The following is a 20,746-nucleotide window of genomic DNA, read 5'->3' as shown; positions in this document are numbered from 1 at the left end:
CATCAGAGAGCCGGTGGTGAAACGTGGTGGGAAAGTGATATACGACTTTGCGTATTACTGGCCACACTACACTCCTATCACTCACCGTCAAGACCACGACATTATGCTCTTCACCTTCTCTAAGATCGCCGGAGGAAGTCTTTGCGATCTCATTCTTCTGCTTCACGACTCTCTGTTGTTCGTCGTCGGAGCGCACAAAGGAGAAGGAGATTTCAATGTGGATTGTGAATGGAATAGAATGACGTGGAGACACAAAAAATTTTCATTGGCTTTTCAACTTTTTTCAGTTAATAACATGTCAATCTCTCAGACATTTAAAAGTCTGATGTGTCATGTTTTGGAGATAACCTTGTGCTATTATTGTGTTGATGATTTATAGTATGCATTTGGTGAAGTAACATATACATCTAAGTACAAGTCAAGGATCGGTCCCCCTCAAACGTGGAATGCACATGCAATGTTAAATTCGTTCAGATTTTATCTGGAAACGATAATTTGTTTTATTTGAATTATGATCAACGTAACTATTAGGCGTATTTCTCTCGGCAGTTAAAACACCTTTTTCGTTTTTTCAGATATGAGGCCCTCTCCGATCCGGCTTTCTACACTGGTGCTGTGAGAGGGTCTCATCCTTCTTGTCTTTTCAAGCTTAAGTTGATTTTTTGTGTTTGGTTTTGTTTCTTTGTTGTCGTTTTGGTGTGACTTTCCGGTGAAGGATTATGCCTTTTATCAAGTGATGTTGGGATTCAACATTAGTAAGTGCGCCCTCTGTTTTAGAGGTGTTGATTTCTTGTGACTATGGTGGTGTGAGGCTTTGTTATTTTGTGTGGTTGTATGATTTCTTGCTTGGTGTATGGCATCTCGTCTCCTCCCCTAACGAAAATGAGTTCCTGGAATAAAGATTCAAATTTCAGGATTTAGAAGAGAAGCTTGCATCGGTCTCCACCTATGTTCATCTTTTCAGATCGCTTATTGTACTTTGCATTTCAAATTTGTTCAATGGTAGCTTAACAAAAGCTAACTTGGAACAAAACTGAAAGGCAATTGAAGAAGAAGACTTATCTACACTATGAAATTTTTTGTTTTGATTTTGTTAAAGATATTAGAAGTCCGTCTGCTACTGCTGGAACGAAAACATCTAATTTATCTTATTTCAAAATAAGACCGGTTTAGTATTGCTAATGTGTCATCATTAATGCTTATCCTTGCTAGTTTCCGATGTAGAAAAACCATTAGTTTCTCATTTTTATCTTGTGCTATTTTTCTTTGACGATGTAATAGATTGCAAATCATTATCAACAAAACAAAGCGTTTCAAAAAAACATCAACGTATATTATAAATATGGAAAGAAAATAGGAACGTCAAACCGATAGTGAAAAAGAGAACATTTTCCCAAAATGTAGAAATGCATCATCAAAGAATAGAGGGTTTTAGTTTCTTCTTGTAGAATTCTGGTAGTTATTTAGTGATATTCCCTTGCAGTTTTCCGCCGGTTGCTTACTAGCAGTATGCCAAACTTCACACTCAGAAATTGTATTCTTAGGATATATCCAGCTAAAACTGATTTTAACACTTGATATATTGGTATTTATGGTGTTTTCCTTATATTATTATTAACAATGTTCTTTCTGCTTAATATCCTGATTTTTAGTACTATACTAACCAATTTTTGTATATATTCGGCAATGGCTATATCTTAGGTTAAAAAAAAACTTGTAGATTAACGTTTTTGACTGTATTTCTTAACGTAAACTTAATGAATAATCTTACCATTGAATGAAAACAGGAACGTGAATGTATGTGTTAGTCTGTTTGACGGTTTAGGTTTTGCATTTGCTGAGAAGATGACAAGCTACGGGGGTGAACCAAAAGTTGTCTTGATCACTAGCATCAACCCCAAGGTTGTTTGGAGGTGAGTTATATTGAATTGACTTTACTCTACTGCCATAATTCAAAAATATTATGTAAATGAAAATATGATTGTACTTATAAAAATAATAGTAATTCTCTAAAAATATTTATTTTTAGTCATAGCAATAAAAAAGAAAGTTTAAGGGAATATTTTTTTAACATGCTTTTATTGTAGATCAATGTTATTTATATCTCTGAATATAGATGAAAATGGCAATCACTATTTCATAAAATAAATAGAAGTGGATTGGAATATTCATTTGTCTATTATACTATTTAGAATAAAAAAATTAACAGTTAGTTGAAAATGTTGTAACATGCTGCTGTGATGGCTTTATTTATCAGATTAATCCAAAAATGTTGTTTTTAGTGTAATATTAATTTATAGCAAGGCAAAGAGAAATATTAACTCAATCTATTCTTTTAAATGCTCTGGCTTGCAAAGTGTCTATTTTGTTCTCTGAGAAACGATCTAGCATTTGAATTAGATTTCGGATTTCCTCTACACAGGTCGATTATTCCTCAATGGAACTTCTGGGACCCACAACTACTTTGACTCTGAGACAGATGCAGGCAAAGAACGTTATACACAGTAAGTAACTCTCCTATGAATATTATAGATACTTTTCGATTTAGTTTTTTCCTCACCCAACATAACCATCTGTTAAGGTTGTTTGGAGATGGCTCAAATCAAACATCCTCTTCATCAAAGCTGATTCATGCTCAGAAGATAGAACCCCTCACTGTCTCTGAGCTTAACCAATATGTCCTCTCAGCTGACCCTCAGGTAATAGAACGAAATATATTCAATCAATCTGCCAAAAGTCACACTTTATTGTTTAACTCAACTTGCTGATTGTAGGTGATCGAGTTTCTCTGTACTGCCAAAGTAACTGGTATCCAGTCTGAAAAAGGATGGTGTTATATTGGCTGCGCTAGCTGTGCTAAGAAGCTCGTGAAAGAGGTCTCATCCTTCACATGCCTCTCTTGTGATAACAATTGTCACTAGCTATACCTATTTTAAACAATGTCTAGGATGCTGATTGCAGGAAACAGGTTGGGATATGAGTTCCGCCCATGAAAAGACGACAACAACATCTTCATAGGAACCTATTAAAGCAATTCTCATTTGATGGGTGCTTATATGAGTGAAGACTATCTACTTCTATCATTTCTGTTTTATTTCTTAAATTTCTGATATAGTTTTAATAAAAATCTCTCTTTCTTACTTTCAATTTCTCTACCCGTTTCAATTATGAAAAACACTTGCAAGTTTTTAAAAACATATAAAAACAACAAGAGAGACTTCCAAAATCCTAAAACATTTTACCCGAAAACTACATCCAGTGCAGGAAAAATATACAAAAAAGAAGGTCCATACTAGTGGTATAATTGAAATGTGGTACCAAAGAAAGTGTAGAAGTAAAATTTTCCCAAAAATATTTATTATAAATTTAAGGGAAGTTTACTAGAATGTTACATATTTTAGGTGTATTGACTAGAATGATACAGATCTTTTTTTTATTACTAGAATATTTTCGATACCAAGCGTACCCTTTTTTTACGTTATGAGAAAAAACGTATTTACGAGAATGCCATTACTTTTCGCTGCCACGTAGGCAAAAAACCGGCGCCACGGAGGAATTCGCGTCCGTATTTTTATTAAGTCAGCTGTTAAGCGATAGATACGTAGTTACGGCCGATTTATCTTTACGTTACGGCTGACTTAATACATACGACTGACTTAAGTGAAAGTGGCTGACTTAAAACTATAAGTCAGCTTGCCGATACAACTGATTTACAGAAATCCGGCTGAGTTATGTGATCACGGCTGACTTAATGATACAAATGACGGCTGACTTATACATCGGCGGTTTGATTTCTGGAAAATTTGGCTGAGTCGTGGTTAAGAAACGGCTGAGAAACTTTTTTTCAGCTGAGTAAAGGAACATGGATGGGCTGGGTTATTGAAGCCACGGCTGAGTTATGGGATGCTGTTACGACTGGGTTTGTATTAGTCAGCCGTTAAAGCATGGATAAACAGTAAACTCAGCTGCTTTGCGGCTGACGTATGAGCGAAAGATTAATTACTAGAATGTTCTCGTTTGATGGCTGATTTACGTAACGATACGGCTGACATATGGTTGTTCATCCTTATTGCGGCTGACTTACCGTCAAAAGATTAATTACTAGAATGTTTCCATGTATCGGCTGACAAAGTGTAAACATGATGGCTGACTTATTTTGACTGAGTTACTGATTTGTTTGTCGACTGATTAATCGATGTTCCATGTCATCTGCCATGTCATCAACTCGGATTTGACATGTCATCACTAACGGTCGCCCAATTTACAACTGAGTTACGAGACCTTTCAGTTGTCTTCTTCATCTTATTTTTGAATGATTACACAGCCTTTCTTTTCTTCTTCATCATCTCAGTTATCTATCCTCTTCATCTTTCTCATATGGTAATGGATCCCGTTATTATTGTTTCCGGTAAATGGATTATGAAAAAACGATATGTATTCAACGTCGACAGTAGAGGGTGTAGAGTTCTTCATTTAGGTGAGAAAACTAAACTTGAAGATTTCACAAAGTCTGTCATCGACGATTACGGTTTGAATGATTTGAAGGTTCATATTCTGCTTTGCTACATGTTTTCGAATAAAACATTGAAAACAATGGCGCACAACACTCCACCAGTTTACGTGTCCAACACTCGACAATTGCAATGTTTTCTAAGCTTAAAGAAAAGCGAACAACTACGTCTCTATGTGGAGATTACAGAGAAAAAGGATGACAGCTCAGACGTAGAAGCTTCAGAAGAAGAAGCTTCAGAAGAAGAAGCTTCAGAAGAAGAAGCTTCAGAAGAAGACGCTTCAGAAGAAGAAGCTTTAGAAGAAGAAGCTTTAGAAGTTGAGTCTATAGAGAATGGGAGTTATGATGGTTGCAGTTTGGAGGATGAACAAGATGAAATTGAGAATGACTGCTTTAGTAACGTTGAAATACACGACGTAGCCGGAGAAGATGAAATAGGCAAAGAAAACGAAGAAGATGATGAATTTGAAAGTCGATTTGATATGTTCGATGACTCGGACGGTGCGTCATCTGAAGATGATAACTTCAGCACATACGGTGAGTCTCCTATCGAAGAAGACGAAGATTCACCAACGCTACCTTCCAAGAAGAGATATCAGAACTTCTTGATGAGCGAATCTAAAGGGAATCTGGAGGTTTTGAAGTTGGAGATGTCGTCGTTAGACCTTGCGGTAGGACAACGATACTTGACTAAAAAGCATTTGAAGAGACGACTGAAACTTTTTACAGTGAGGCATCAATTTGATTTTGATGTAGAAATATCAAACCTGACAACATACGTTGTTAAGTGTTGGGTTGATGGATGTACATGGAGAGTTCGTGCATCTACCGAAGGATTGTCCCCGCAGTTTTATATTCGTATTTACGACTCGGATCATGCATGTTCTGTAACTGAGCGTTCTAATCGATCTCGAAATGCAACACCGGATATTTTAGGAGAGTTGTACAAGAACTTTCTCGGCGACGTTGGTCCGGCCGTTCGCCCTGAGAGTGTCGGAATAGCTATCACTAAGCAGTTTGGTGTAAAGGTAATTATGTTACAACGGCTGAGTTATGGTAGAGTATAGGCTGGGTTATTTTATGTTAGAAATGGCTGAGTTACAAAACTATGGTTGAGTTATGTTTACGTTGTGACCGTCTTAATGATATGATGTGGCTGAGTTATGTAAATTGTTTTTTCATGTGAGCAGATGGAATATTGGAAATCACACCGGACGCTTAAATGTGCAAGGGAAATCGATGAGGGCACACCTGAGTGTGGTTTTGAACTCTTGCCTTCTTACTTATACATGATAAGAAGGGCAAATCCGAATACAGTTACGCGTCTTCAAATCGATGAGCTTGGAAGATTCATGTATGTGTTTCTTGCGTTTGGTGCGAGCGTTAATGGGTTTCCTTTCATGCGCAAAGTTGTTGTCGTCGACGGTACGTTTCTTAATGGTAAATATAAAGGGACGCTACTCACAGCACTAGCTCAGGATGGTAACTTTCAGATTTTTCCAATAGCCTTCGCAGTGGTTGACACTGAAAATGATGATTCGTGGAATTGGTTTTTTACGCAACTAAAAGTGTTGATTCCTGACCAGGAGGGTCTTGCGATAATATCAGATAGGCATAACTCGATAGGGAAAGCAATTACAAATGTGTATCCGTTAGCTGCTCGTGGAATATGCACCTATCATTTGTATAAAAACATATTGGGACGGTACAAAGGAAAAGATGTATTTCGGCTGGTGAAGAAAGCGGCGAGATGTTTTAGAATGTCTGACTTTGATATGATTTTCGAGGAGATTGAAGCACTTAATCCTGATCTCCACGGCTACCTCGAAAGAGCTGATGTCAGACTGTGGACACGTGTTTATTTCCCGGGCGAGAGGTACAATTTGATGACTACGAACATAGCGGAATCAATGAACAGAGCATTATCGCATGCTAGAGGTCTTAACATTGTTCGAATATTGGAATCGATACGGGTTATGATGACCAGATGGTTTGCTGAACGAAGAGTGGATGCCAGATCGCAGTCAACCACACTCACGCGCGGTGTGGAGAAACTATTACAAGTAAGTCAGTCGTAACAGTAAAATAAGTCAGTCTTTAAATCTAATAAGTCAGTCGTTATATTGCATAAGCCAGCTTTATAAATAATAAGTAAGCCGTTTCACGAATATTGGGTTTTGTTAATAGGGACGTGTAAGTGCCTCCCGGGATTGGACGGTTCAAAGGATTGATGACCATCACACTGAAGTTAAATATGGCGCTGCTGGCGAGTCTTTGAATGTTGTTAATTTGGTTGAGCGAAAGTGCACATGTCGGCGTTTCGATGTCGAGAAAATACCATGTGTACACGCAATCGCAGCTGCAGAGGAAAGAAATGTTTCTCGTATATCACTGTGCAGTCCTTACTATAAAAGCGCTTATTTAGCTAGCGCATACGCTGAATCGGTCATGCCGGTTGACTCAGCGCTACCTGTTCCAAATAACGTGGCTAACGTACAGTGCTTTCCACCGTTTATTCGTCAACAACCGGGAAGACCTAAAAAAATAGGATGAAATCTGCTTTAGAAGTTTCACTTGCAAACAAACGTCCTAGGAAAGAGCACATATGTTCTCGTTGCAGTCAAAGTGGACATAATGCGAGAACTTGTCCGATATAAGCAATTGCTTTTCATGTTGTTTTGTAATACGGCTGGGTTTTGTGTTGTAATACGGCTGGGTTTTGTGTTGTAATACGACTGGGTTTTATTTTCATTGATTTGCACAACGGCTGGATTATTAATTGTAATACGGCTGAGTTTTGTGTTGTAATACGGCTGGGTTTTTTTGTTTTAATGTTCTATGACGGCTGCGTTAATGTTTTTCAAATTTTGTATTATGGTTGGGTTTTTATTTTCATTGATTTGCCCGCTTCCCATTACTCAAGAGAGACACAGACATCAAAAAACGAGATGTCCGTACTTAATTGCCCTACGTTACGTAATAGCCCCTACGTAATTATTGATTATAAAGTGGAATACGAAAGTAGCGAATAAAATTAAGAGAAATTAATCTTCATTGGCTGAGATAATGTTACTCACACGCCTAATAATTGTCGTGATTTCTAATGTCAGCTCTTTTATTCAAACGCAGTTGAAAAAAACTTCTCCGCTAGAAACACGAAACGTCGCGAAGTCAACTAAGGCTGAGTTATTGTAATACACGGCTGAGTTATGGATTAAATTCCCGCTCAAAATAAGAAATAAGAAACGCCGCGATACGAAACTATAACCGTTAACTGCAGATAAATAAGGTACTTCTCAAACAATTACACATCTTCAACTCTCTATCTTTTACACAACTGTCCTCTCAGAGAAAATGGAATATTTCCCTCTGCTTGAATTGTCTGAAGATCTTCAGGCAATGGTGGTTGAACGTGTGGCCCGTAACTCCTTCCAAGATCTCTACCGCCTCAGAGCATCGTCCAGGTCGATGAAGGCGTTAGCAGAGATGCGTAGGGTATACCATTATTTCGATGTGTTATCCTTTCCCTGGGGTCTCATTATGCCATCTCAGTTGTTGAAAACTTGCTACGCTGAGAACAATCCAAGCACAATTTATGTAAAGGGTGTACAGTTTTTCTACTCATACGATGAGCAAGATTATGGCCTTTCTCTCCTCAAGCGTGCAGCAGATGCAGGATATGAGCGTGCAATGTATACACACGCTATGACTCAAGCAATCTTTTACGGTGATGCGCAGTATTTTCGGAGAATTCCAAGAGCAACTGTTGACAGGGTCGGGAAACTTGTTCGAGATGCGAAATGGGGATGGGGTTTGTGGCATACTGACGAGTTCCGTCAAATTAAGGCCATGTTCACTTCTACTTATGTTCCGTCCTTCTACCTTTGCCAATGTGCAAATGTTGTGGACCGACAATGTCTCTGCCTATGGCACATTGATGTGACTAAGGACGACAACATGTGTGAGCGCTGTTTCTGGATCAAAGAGATTTCCTTGTTCTTTCGTGATTTTGAACCGATAAGCCTGTTTAGGGACACAAGTAAGTGGTGAAGATGTCTCTGCATCAGAATCTTATCTTTTTTATGTTTTTTGCTATGCCATTATGTATGTCGAACAAAAAATTATATATTCTGTTTTTATGGCTGACTTATTTTCATCTTATGGCTGAGTTATTTTCATCTAATGGCTGACTTATTTTCATCTTATGGCTGAGTTATTTTCATCTTATGGCTGACTTATTTTCATCTTACGGCTGAGTTATTTTCATCTTACGGCTGAGTTATTCTCATTTATTCATCTTATGACTGTTTTTTGATTGTTCACCTAAACGTTAAGACTGATATTATTACATGTTACGGCTGAGTTGTTGTTTCGGAAGAAATTAACAACGGCTGAGTTAAATCCGAGTTACATAAACATAGACTGACTTATGAGTACAGAATCTGAGTGAACAAAGAAGTAGTAGTAGCAACTAATACATTTAAGACTTCATCCTAAGACATTCAATAATTTTTATGATCTCAGTTATGTCTTTCTTCATATCATCTAATTCTGCTTTTATAGCGGCCAAATCCTGTTCTATCGTCGCGAGTTTGTTTGCCACAACTACAAACTCTTCATCATGTGCTTCATCAAGCCATTTGAAAACATGGTTTTGACCCAAATTTGCTCCACATCGATAAAATCTTCTACCCGGATTCTTTATTGTACCTGACGTTAACACAATGGTAGCAGCTCCACAGTCGCACGTCCTTGGAATTCCACGCTGTAGATCCATCTAATTTATACATCATAGCACACAAAAAATAATGCAAAATCGAACAAGGCCAAAATACAAAAAATAATTCAAAATCGATTTTGGACGAAAGAGACTTACTTTAGGTTTTAGAAGTCGACTCTGGTTTTTCCTTTATCTTTTACTTGTAAATATTGGAAATATAATAGGGAAATCATATTAAATATAAAGATCACGCGTGTCCAAATAAAATAAACATATAATGACCTCGATATCGTAAATTACTCGGACATGCGTGTCAGGACATAACTCGACACTGAGTTAAATTATGTATGACTCTTTTGGCCAACTTTTATTTTTCGACATCATTAAATATTAACAATTTTACGACTGAACTTCCATTGAACCTAAACTTATGTATGTCGAACCAGAAATTTATGTATGTCTCTTTTTATGGCTGACTAATATTCATATTATGGTTGAGTTATTGTTTATGTTATTGTTTGATTATGACTGACTTCCACTGAACGTTATAGCTGAGTTACTATCTTATTATGACTGACGAATACTCATATAATGGCTGGGTTATTGTTTGATTATGACTTAATTAACGTAACGGCTGAGATGCAGTGAACGTTATAACTGAGTTATTAAAACATTATGACTGACGAATACTCATATTATGGCTGGGTTATTGTTTGATAGTGACTTAATTAACGTAACGGCTGAATTGCAGTGAACGTTATAACTGAGTTATTAAAACGTTATGACTGACGAATACTCGTATTATGGCTGGGTTATTGTTTGATTATGAATTAATTAACGTACTGGCTGAGTTGCATTGAACGTAATAGCTGAGTTACTAAAAACATTGCGTCTAAATTATTATTACAACACATGACTACGCAAAGAAATAGTGCCAAAATATGGCCATACCAAACCCACAAACCACCACTGGAAACATCAAACACTTCATCTTTTCCGCTTTACCGAGTTCTTTCTCCAACCGACCAACGTCTACTCTCAGATCTGATATGCCTTTGGTCATGTCACTCATCACCGATTTCATATCTTCTACCTCTTCCACCAAGCACTCGTCCGCCCATTTGAATAAATGTCTCTGATTTCACTAACATGCCCAGCTCTTAGTATCACATTGACAGTATAATGAATAAAATTAAAAATCAAACCTTAATATATCCTTTGCGACAGCAATAGTACAGTCTTCCTGGATTAGCCCGTGATGCAGATGTACATAATTCAGCGGGTTCACCACACCAACACTGTTTCGGCGTTCCTCTTTCCACATGCCGGCGGTGAAAGTAAGTGTTACCAGACACATATGATGAAGAAGACATTTTCTTTGAATGAAAGAGAAATTGGTGTGAAAGACAAAGTTAAAACAATAGTGATAGTAATATAAAATCATTTTTTTTTTTAAAAATCAAATAAAGAGGAATAATTTAAATTAATAAACTATTAAATGCCTCGATATTAGGTTTGAGCCGTATTTTTCCACACACGTGATGCACTTTAATTATGACGAATACTCAATCAAATCAAGAAATACGAAAGGTTCTTTATTATTTTATCAAACACTTAAGTTGAATTCGTATTACGGCTGTGTTAGCGTCTATATTTTGGCTGAGTTAACGTAGACGTATTGACTGAGTTACATTAAAAATAACAATACCTCGATTATGTAAATAATCCGATACATGCGTGCCAGCCGTATAATAATGAGTCTCGATATTCTCAATGCAAACGAAATTTCTCATGCACATAATAATAAGAGAATAAAGGTCTCTAATAATAGTAGTCTCGATAATGTAATGACGGCCATAATAATGAGTCTCGATATTCTCAATGACGATGGAATTTCTCGCACGTATAATAATAAGAGAATAAAGGACTCTAATACTGGTCTCGATTAAGTAATGGCGGCCATAATAATACATTGAAAATAGCGTTAACTATGGCTTTGTATTTTTACAATATAAGGCTGAGTTATTAGTATCTTAATTCATATTACGGCTGAGTTACTTAACTGAAACACTGACGTTTGACGCAAACAATTCCGGCTGAGTTAAACAACTTTATAAAACCTTAACGGCTGAGTTAAACAACTTTATAGAAACTAAACGGCTGAGTTAAACAACTTAATAGAAACTTAATGGCTGAGTTAAACAACTTTATAGAAACTTAACGGCTGAGTTAAACAACTTTACAAAAACTTGACGGCTGAATACAAACAAAAACAACAAATCAATTTCTAAAACCAAAATTATCAGGACCAAATTCTTCAAACATGTGGACAAGATCACGCCAAACTCTAGTTAGCATCCACGCAGGCTTCTCACCCCCATGTGCCCACGTCCTCTTCAAGAGGCGCATGTGACAACGAAACACCGTTCTGGCCACCAGATTAAAATTTGTCCAAACTTGAAAATTATATCTTCGTGCCCACGTGCGTTTGCGCTACAACAAAAAAACCAATTTCCAAATGTAAGTGCTGTTATTATGTCTAATATCAAAAACAATTCAAAGATGTTGTCCTTACAGCGAGTTGAAGAAACCAGCGTTCCTTAAAATGATCGAGAATGGCGCGCCATGTCGGCCAATCATGAACCCATCCTTCTGCTAAAATCGACGGGATGGCCAGGGAGAGATCGCTTAGAAATTTAAACCAGATTACGCTGTCAAGCAAGACACCCGGGCCAGGGTATATAACGGGAAGGTTTTCACGATTTTCAGAGTTTAGTATCTCATTGACTCTGTTCTCTAACCTTTCTGAATAACCAGGAACAATCATAACTTTGTAAGGCGATATAGAGATATTGTTTAGGTTTTCTAGTGAGATAAGGCGAGAAGGTGCAAGAGAAGGGGGCTATATATAGGGGAAGTATAGAACATTAAAGGTCGCGAGATAAAATATCTAAAATTTTCGCGCCATATGTAAATATTAACTTACACTAACAGGCTGAGTTATTAAGACCTTTACGGCTGATTTGTTGTTTGCCGTTTAGGGTATAGGGTTTAGTTATTTAGGGTTTGGGTTCCGAATAAGATTGTTTAGGGTTATGATTTATAATGTACGAACCACAAGATATGATAAATATCACAAATTCATAATAAATAACACAATAACAGTTTACGTGTTTTGAATCATGCTCACACCTCATATCACTGCCTAGAGTTTTAGGTACTCGTAAGAGACAACATATACCTCAAGATTATAATCGATTCCAAACTCGTATAGTCAACAAAGATCATGCTCACACATTGAGTTATTATTAATTATTTTGATAATTGGACTTTATATATAACATTCGAATGAAAAATTATTAATTATTTTGATTCTAGGGTATGTTTGAGGTATGACTGAGTTATCAATGAGTACTGGCTGAGTATTACTAATCGATACGACTGAGTTATTACAGCAGTTATCCAAAGTCAAATAGTTAACATAACAACAAACACAGGTTCACAAACAAACACAGTTTCATTATGAAAACAAATTGTTCATTCCAACATTTCCTCCTTCCTCGAGGATATCTGCTGCCATCTTCACCTGTAACCCTTGAATATTACTATCGTTTATGCCATCAAAAGTTACACCAAGCGCTAGACACTCCACAAACTTCAACGAATAAACCCCACAATCACCTGACATGTTGTTTTGTGGAATTTATCTTTTGCTCCTCCGTCTGAATGCGAACCTCTTCCTAGAATGCTTTCGGAGATCGGCAGGAATAAGCTCATTCAACATCCAGGGAAGCATCTCCAGTAGAGGTCTAAAAGCATTTAGCATTTTTTGCTCACTTTCGGGTGTTGACTCTCCATAGATTGGATCGTAGCAATCTATCTTCTCCTTGATCAGATCCACGTGAAACGCCACCCAGTGATTACCGCCGGTTTGAAGACATCCGTACACGTGATCCACATCTGCATACCACTTCAAGTTTGTTGCAAATTCTTCGGGGAATCTCCCGTTTACCAACGCTTCATAACCACAGTCTTTGAACTTGAACGAAGCAGGTTTCATCCTGAACTGCCTGTAATCGAGGAAAGCCCAAGAACTTAACAACCAAGGGTCTATGAAACCAATCCGCTTGGACCAGAATGGAGTGGGATCTCGCATGGACCTTTGTATGAGGACGTTCATATACGCAGCGATATGCTAGACAAAGAAAAATAATAAGTCAGCCGTAATATAATGAATTAAATATATAAGTCAGCCTTTATAGAATATATAAGTCAGCCTTAATAAAGACATACATTATCAAACACCCATCCATATTCTTTGTCAGGCCACGGTCTTTCATGCATGAGTATGCTGTAGAAGTCACTCTCATGATCAGCTGAGGGTTCTTCTGGTTTATCTTTAGGTGCTGGTGGTTTGGGTGGAATTGCCTTAATGTGTTGCTTCAGTTTTTCCAGTCGCGCCGGATCAACAGGTGCGCAAGGGTCGTATATTACTGATGAAGGCGTAATGTTCTTCCTCATGCAAGTCGTCTGTCCATTGTCTCCAATGTACGGAAAATCTGGTGCTGAATCAAGGTTCGTCAATGAAAACCCTTGTGGAGATAACTTAACTGATTTCTCCCGAAGTTCCTTTATCACGGAAAATCTAATCAATTCAGCTGGCTCGACATCAGACTCCGCCGCCAATGCGTTATCTTCCGCAAGAACTTCGTCGTTGGTCACAACACATTCCGCAGACCGCTGTAACTCAGCCTCTTCTTCTTTCTTCTTCTTCGGTAAGTCAGCCTCTTTTTCCTTCTTTTTTTTCGTTAACTCAGCCTCGTCTTCCTTCTTTTTCTTCTGTAACCCAGCCTCTTGTTTCTTTTGTAACTCAGCCGCTTTTCTCTTCTGTTTCTTTTCCTCGTTCTCTTTTTTCTTAGCCTCTTGCTTCTCCTTCCTCTTCAACGCAGCCTCTGCCCGCTGTGCTTTTTTCTTATCCTCGATAGCCTCATCCTTTACAGTAACAGTACGCTTGGCCTTGCCCCGTAAGCCGCGTCCATAGGCTGGAACGTTGGCATCCTTACCATCCTTAGCATCCTTAGTAATCTTTGCAGGAGAAACACTAATGAAATCAATTTCATTAAAATCATCACCCAAAATCCTTCTCACCACTGTATCCTTCTCAAGCTCCGAATTCTTCTTTGCAGGGGTCTCAGCTAACGCTGGACTTTTGACTGACTTCTGCTGTTTCTGCTGCGCCGGCACCGGACTTTTGACAGCCTTCTCCTTCCGCTGCGGCGGCACCGGACTTTTGACAGCCTTCTCTTTCTGCTGCGGCGGTTCTGGACTTTTGACAGGCTTTTTCTGCTGCCGCGGTTCTGTCACTGGAGTTTTTACAGACTTCTCCTCCTGGGCCTGCGGTTCTACCACTGGACTTTTGTCCGACTTTTCCGGTGGCGACCTCCTACGAGGTGATGATGTCACCGATAAAGATTTTTCTACGCCGGCGGAGGAGAGTTTAGCATCGTTGTCGGGAATTTTCCTTTCCCCCAAAACTTTCAGACTCTGCTGCACTACAGCTTTCACCACGTTATCTAGGGTCTTCTCGTCCATCACTGGCCGGTTCCGGTCAAAATCGTAAGCGTCAAATTTTGCTGAAATATTCTGCAGAGCACTCACAAGATTCGTCAGAGTCGCTTTGTCCAATACAGCTTCCTCCTCGCTAGAACTCTTTCTCGTTTCAGCAGCTTCTTTCTTCTGCTTCTTTGTTGATGGCTCAGCTTCTGATGAAACTCCCTTCGTTTTCTTCTTCTTCTTCTTCTCATTCCCCTTCCCCTGCTCATCCCTCTGTACTTCCCAGAAACCTTTCACGTATCTACCTGCGTGTATGTCTTCTACCAACCTAACGAGTTGTGGGTCGTCAGGTTCATCCGACCATACAGGAAACATCTCTTCAGTTGACTCCTTCATAACCATTCTCCTCAAACGGACCTGCAACACCAGTTTATCATAAACTCAGCCATCAAATAACACAAAACCAAGCCATCAAATAAATTAATTCGGTCACAATATAAAATAAACTCAGCCATCAAATAACACAAAACCAAGCCATCAAATAAATTAATTCGGTCACAATATAAAATAAACTCAGCCATCAAATAACACAAAACCAAGCCATCAAATAAATTAATTCGGTCACAATATAAAATAAACTCAGCCATCAAATAGACTAATTCGGCAACAATATAAAATAAACTCAACCATTAAGTAGCTGTTAACTCAGTCGTATAAGTAGCAGTTAAACATTACCTCGCCATGATCTTTGATTTCGTCAGACAAGACAGTATCAAAACTTGAACGTGTACGCCTTCCACCCCATCGCAAAAGAGGAACGTCTTCATTGTTGACCACTCTCCCAAACTTCTCACCGAAACAGACGATGGACTCATACGCCCAAACCAATAAAACGTCCTTCATGCCGCTTACTGTGTATGACTTTCCATCTGGACACAGTGTTTTCAGAGAGTCAACAAGAACTTCGTATGCAGTCCGACCCCATGGATACGACCTCATGGCTTCATCGTCGAATACCCTTATTGCACTTTGAAAGGGTATCCTTGAATTGTGATGCAAACAGTACAGTCCCATGGCTTGAAGAAATAACATCCCCAACCACTTACGCTTTTCAAAACTCCAACCAGGACAGAACTCTAATGCTGCCTTCAGCTCATCATACTTGGGTCCCATCCCAAGCGGCACCTTCAACTCCTCCCAAAACTCTTTGTATTGATCAGGTTCAAAACTTTCTGTTGGCAATGGACATGTGTTTAACCCAGTGATCTCACCAAACTCGAGCAAGCTAAACCTGATAACATCATCAACCACAACAGACCATATCTCCTTTTTATGCACTCGCAGCTGTCTACATAGCAGATAGTGTACGGTCCTACCAGACCAAATGCTTTCGCGTGAAAGTAGCCTAGCAACTACTCCAATGGGAGAGTTCACCAGTTCTTCCCACACATCGAGTCCTATTGTTTCTTTAATGTGGGGGAAATGTCCTGCACGGAAATTATGATTGATATCTTTACCTTCTAGGTTAGAAGGGTAAAGTCTTGGAGGGTAATCACGTGGTTCGACTTGACTAACATCCATCTGATCATATAACACAACAATAAATCAGCCACAACATAAAAATAACACAGCCATATCATAATATTAAAATATATTATGTCATATATATAACTCAGCCATAACATAATAATTACTCAGTTATAACATAACCATAACTCAGCCATAACATAATAATTACTCAGTTATAACATAACCATAACTCAGCCACAACAAAAAGCCCTAATTCAGACACAACAAAAGCCTAGACAATCACATATCTCAGCCGCAACATAACCCTAACTCAGACACAACAAAATCCTCGACAAACCCATAGCACAGTCAACATAACCCTAACTCAGTCGCAACAAAAACCTCGACACACCCATATCACAGCCTCAATATATAACTGACCCACAAACTCAACCAAAATACAATATATAACGTCGCGAAATCTTACCGGAAAAGATGAACTCGTTGATGAGAATGCGGTGAAGGCGATTTCGTACAGACGACGGTTTCTAAAAACTCCGACGAGACAGAGTTCAACGACAGAGAGTTATAGAGAGTTCAACGACAGAGAGTTAGAGAGAGTTCGAAGAAGTAAAGAACAATGTCGACGAGGGTTTCGAAGGGTGAGAGGATTTCGGTTTGCGGTTCCTTCTTCGACACAACACAGTTCTTCGTGTTCTTTTCTTTTTTTTTTGGACAAAACCGTATGTATGATAGTGATAGTGATAGAGACGGTTTGGTTTCAGAAAATAACTGATGTGATGTGGATTTTTAATAACTGATGTGGCTTTGATCTTTAAAATTAGTTTCAGAAAATAAAACATAACAAAAGCCCCTTATTGTAAATTACTAAGAAAGAGAAAACATTCTAGTAATAAAACAAAGATATACAACATTCTAGTAATAAACCATAAAATGTGTAACATTCTAGTAATTTTCTCTAAATTTAAACACAACCTAAACCAAAAAAAACAAAAACACTAAAATTATATATTCATTACAATCTACACAAAAAAATACCAAATAAACCAAAATATCTTCTATAAGCTTTTTAGTGTACAAATAAAAACACAAATACACCAATCAAATATAAAAATAAACATTTAAATTACCAAATATAAGCGCCAATTACGTATATGTAATATAAGTTTCAAGCTTTCAACATTTGAAGGGATCAAGCAATACTTTGTCCACGGCTTAAATACTTTATCAATTTCCTTCGTCCGCCTGGCTCACAGCTTAGGTGACTTGACAACCAAGCAAACGTCACTTGCGAATGACAAATATTACCAACAAATTCCCTGCCTAACCATTTTTGAACAGATACAATAGTAAGTCCCTTACAGATGCAAATGATCAATCGATCAATCTTATTCAATCCATGGATTATATATGCTAACTATCAAAGACTATAACAAAAATACAACAGCAACTAGACGTCGATCTGATCATCCCCGATCTAGACGTCGATCTGATCATCTAGTTATTAACTCTTCAAAATCTTTATGTAATAAGAAAACCTTAACTAATAAAAAAATAGCAACTCTAATAATAATATTGCATTAAGAAAAAAAGAGAGGCAAAAGGGTTGAGTCGGATAGACGAGAGGACTCAGGCGCCTGGGAGAACGCTGAACTTCATGTTATAGGTACGGCAATAATAGCCGTTATCCTCTCCGCATGCAAAAGAGTAAGGCTGTGACATTGCAAGAGTAAATTTGAAGCTCTCTTTAGATCCATTCTCCTCCGATGAAGCAATCTTATTTCTACTTTCGAAGTTGCAGGTCCTGTAACTCCACAGATTTGTTTGCAAGTACACGTCATGTCTTCGGTTTGTCATATTGTTGTACTCGAAAACTGCAAATAATCAACAAGAATTTTAGCCAAAAAAACTATCTATAAAATCATCTAAAGACACAAGAAAATAGACAATATATACTTACCAAGAACATCGCCGACATGGAAAGTAGTCTTGGAAGCCCATTCTTCAAGATCCACCCCATAGTTCCATCCACGTGATCCTCCCACTACGACCTCTCTTGGTGTTGCAAAGACCGGGTTCCTTGAATCGTTATCGTCTGAGCCTGACCTCGAATCGTTATGTTTTGATGAGCCTGGCTTCGTTTCATTATGGTTATGGTGCGATGAGCCTGGCATTGTAACATTATGGTTGTGGTTCGATGAGCCTGGCTTCGTAGCGTTATGGTTCGATGAGCCTGGCTTAGTAACGTTATGATTTGATGAGCCTTCAGGCTTCGTAACGTTATGGTTCGATGAGCCTGGCTTCGTAACGTTATGATTTGATGAGCCTTCAGGCTTCGTGACGTTATGGTTCGATGAGCCTGGCTTAGTTACGTTATGATTTGATGAGCCTTCAGGCTTCGTAACGTTATGGTTTGATGAGCCTGGCTTCGTATGGTTTGAGTCTGACCTCCATCTCCAGCCTGACCGTGTGTCCCACTTCCAACTCCAGTGCGAACCATCAGAGTTTGTACCCGAACCTGAGGCAGATCCTCCTGAGCCGTGGGATTCCCAACCCGAGCCTGAGCCTGAGCCTGAACCGGAGCTCCAACTCCAGCTCCATGCCTCTGAGCCTGATGAGAAGACGCATGCAAAGGCCACAAGGATTACCAGTAACTTCGTTTGTGAAAAAGACAGCGACATCTTTTCTCTTCTTCGTATGTGCTTTTGATTTTGAGCAATTTGTGATTTTGTAATTGGGATGCTTTCTTCGAGGGTTATAAGTGTATGTATTTATAAGAATACCGAGGTCGGCATCATTAAACCAATTCCTAATATATATTGGAGAAAACAAAATCCTTTTCCAACAAGGATCTCATGTTTCTTCAAACTTTTTTTTTCTTGTTTTTTTTCTTTCGTGATATGCCATAATGATACGTATATTTTAAGTAATTAAATTTCATAATATATATATTATTAAACGATAGAGATTTTAGATATAATTATTAAATTTTCTTATATTAAGTTGTAACACAATTATATTGGTGAAAGACTAACTCCAAATATACAATACTCGAAATGCTCGACGTGATTGTAAATACTAGGTAATTACCCGCGCTACGCCGCCGAAGTTTTTTAAATTTTCTATATATTTAATGTCTTTAAAAATATTTTGATTTTAAATAAAGATATCAATATAATTTAAAGTTTTTTATTCTGATATTTACAATCTAAACATATATTGTATATTTCTACATTTCTGAAATTTGATGTGATTTAGTAGCATGATAAATATTATTGTATATTAATTATTTATTTTTGACATTAATATTTTTTAAATTTTGGTATCTCTTAAAATGGTTTTGATTTTTTTTTGAAAGCATGTTCAAAAACATTTTCTAGAAGAATTTTTTTTTCTTTTTTTATATCTAGCTAAAATCATTCTCTAATTTTATTATTAAGTAACAGAGAAGAAGATTCCTTTTTGTTTGGTTAGTTTTAAAGAATTCAAATGTGCATATTTTTAAAGAAGAATTCATGCCTTTTTGCATTGGAGATTATTCAAGATCCCTTTGTAAATGAAATTTCTTAATCATTGACCTTGTTTCTCTGCTTGTTTTTTAGATGACCCGAGCATTATATTTATTATCCATAAATATCACATTCATAGTGCCACTTTTCATATCTACACTAATCACTTTTAGCTTCACTTTTAATGAAGAGTAAAATACACTTATACTCCTAGGGTTAACTAATCTAGACTTAGGGTTTAGAGTTTAAGGGTGGAGTAGGGTTTTTGGAATCTGAAATTTAGAATTCTAATAAATATACAAATAAATATTTAAAAATATATAAAAATAAAATTTAAAAATAGTTTCAAACATAATTTACGATTTTTAAAAAGAAATTTTGAAAAAAGAAACAATTTTGAAAAAAAAATTCAAAGAAATATAAAAAGTTCGAATTTCAAAAAATATAATTCGAAAACATAAAAAAAATATTTTTTTTATTTTACGTTTTTTTATTTTTTTTTGTTTATTTAAATAATGATTTATTATATATATATATATAACAAATGTGTAAGAGTATTTTGTCAATTAATGAAAAAAGTATTTTTGAAAAATGTCTCTTTAGTGGTGGTTAGATGAAAAGTGGTACATGAAAGTGGTAAACATGAAATTTCTCCATAAATGAAACAAATATTGAGAATAAGTGAAGGGTATTGAGATTGATTTTTTTTGTGACAAGGGCATACTGAGTTAAACTCCATTAATACATTAAATCAAAAGTTTTTTATGCAAGAAAACAAACATATTAATTAATGTAACATACAGATGTATAAATATATATATATATATATATAAATATATATTTCAGTTGGTTATGTTTTATAAAATGTAAATATTATAATAAATAATTTTTATATAATTATTTAATATGTATATAATATTTAAA

General features: G+C 37.1%; 4 protein-coding genes across 4 annotated transcripts; 2 read left to right on the top strand and 2 right to left on the bottom strand.

Annotated features, from left to right (window-relative positions):
• The first annotated feature begins 1,128 nt into the window (after positions 1-1,128).
• On the top strand, positions 1,129-10,687 carry LOC117128099. The gene is made up of 3 exons (XM_033279757.1): positions 1,129-2,699; positions 2,803-2,876; positions 2,962-10,687. Exon 3 carries the CDS (start codon positions 4,237-4,239, stop codon positions 5,575-5,577), a length of 1,341 nt encoding a protein of 446 aa, XP_033135648.1. The 5' UTR covers positions 1,129-2,699; positions 2,803-2,876; positions 2,962-4,236; the 3' UTR covers positions 5,578-10,687.
• LOC117127829 lies at positions 5,701-7,063 on the top strand. The gene is made up of 2 exons (XM_033278509.1): positions 5,701-6,573; positions 6,698-7,063. The coding sequence occupies exons 1-2, from the start codon at positions 5,701-5,703 to the stop codon at positions 7,061-7,063; spliced, it is 1,239 nt and encodes a 412-aa protein (XP_033134400.1).
• On the bottom strand, positions 7,198-17,563 carry LOC117127828. Its single transcript, XM_033278508.1, has 5 exons — positions 16,780-17,563; positions 15,519-16,364; positions 13,524-15,200; positions 11,806-13,425; positions 7,198-11,723 (listed from the first exon to the last, which is right to left on the bottom strand). The coding sequence occupies exons 2-4, from the start codon at positions 16,362-16,364 to the stop codon at positions 12,934-12,936; spliced, it is 3,015 nt and encodes a 1,004-aa protein (XP_033134399.1). The 5' UTR covers positions 16,780-17,563; the 3' UTR covers positions 7,198-11,723; positions 11,806-12,933.
• Positions 17,564-17,713: 150 nt separating this feature from the next.
• LOC117127906 (P17/29C-like protein DDB_G0287399) lies at positions 17,714-20,492 on the bottom strand. Its single transcript, XM_033278884.1, has 2 exons — positions 18,274-20,492; positions 17,714-18,187 (listed from the first exon to the last, which is right to left on the bottom strand). Exons 1-2 carry the CDS (start codon positions 18,992-18,994, stop codon positions 17,943-17,945), a joined length of 966 nt encoding a protein of 321 aa, XP_033134775.1. The 5' UTR covers positions 18,995-20,492; the 3' UTR covers positions 17,714-17,942.
• Between the last annotated feature and the right edge of the window lie 254 nt (positions 20,493-20,746).

The sequence above is a fragment of the Brassica rapa genome, chromosome A09, assembly GCF_000309985.2.
Source record: "Brassica rapa cultivar Chiifu-401-42 chromosome A09, CAAS_Brap_v3.01, whole genome shotgun sequence".
NCBI classification, from domain to species: Eukaryota; Viridiplantae; Streptophyta; class Magnoliopsida; order Brassicales; family Brassicaceae; genus Brassica; species Brassica rapa.
Note: the sequence above shows the minus strand (reverse complement) of the source record. Positions and strands in the feature narration are given on the sequence as shown.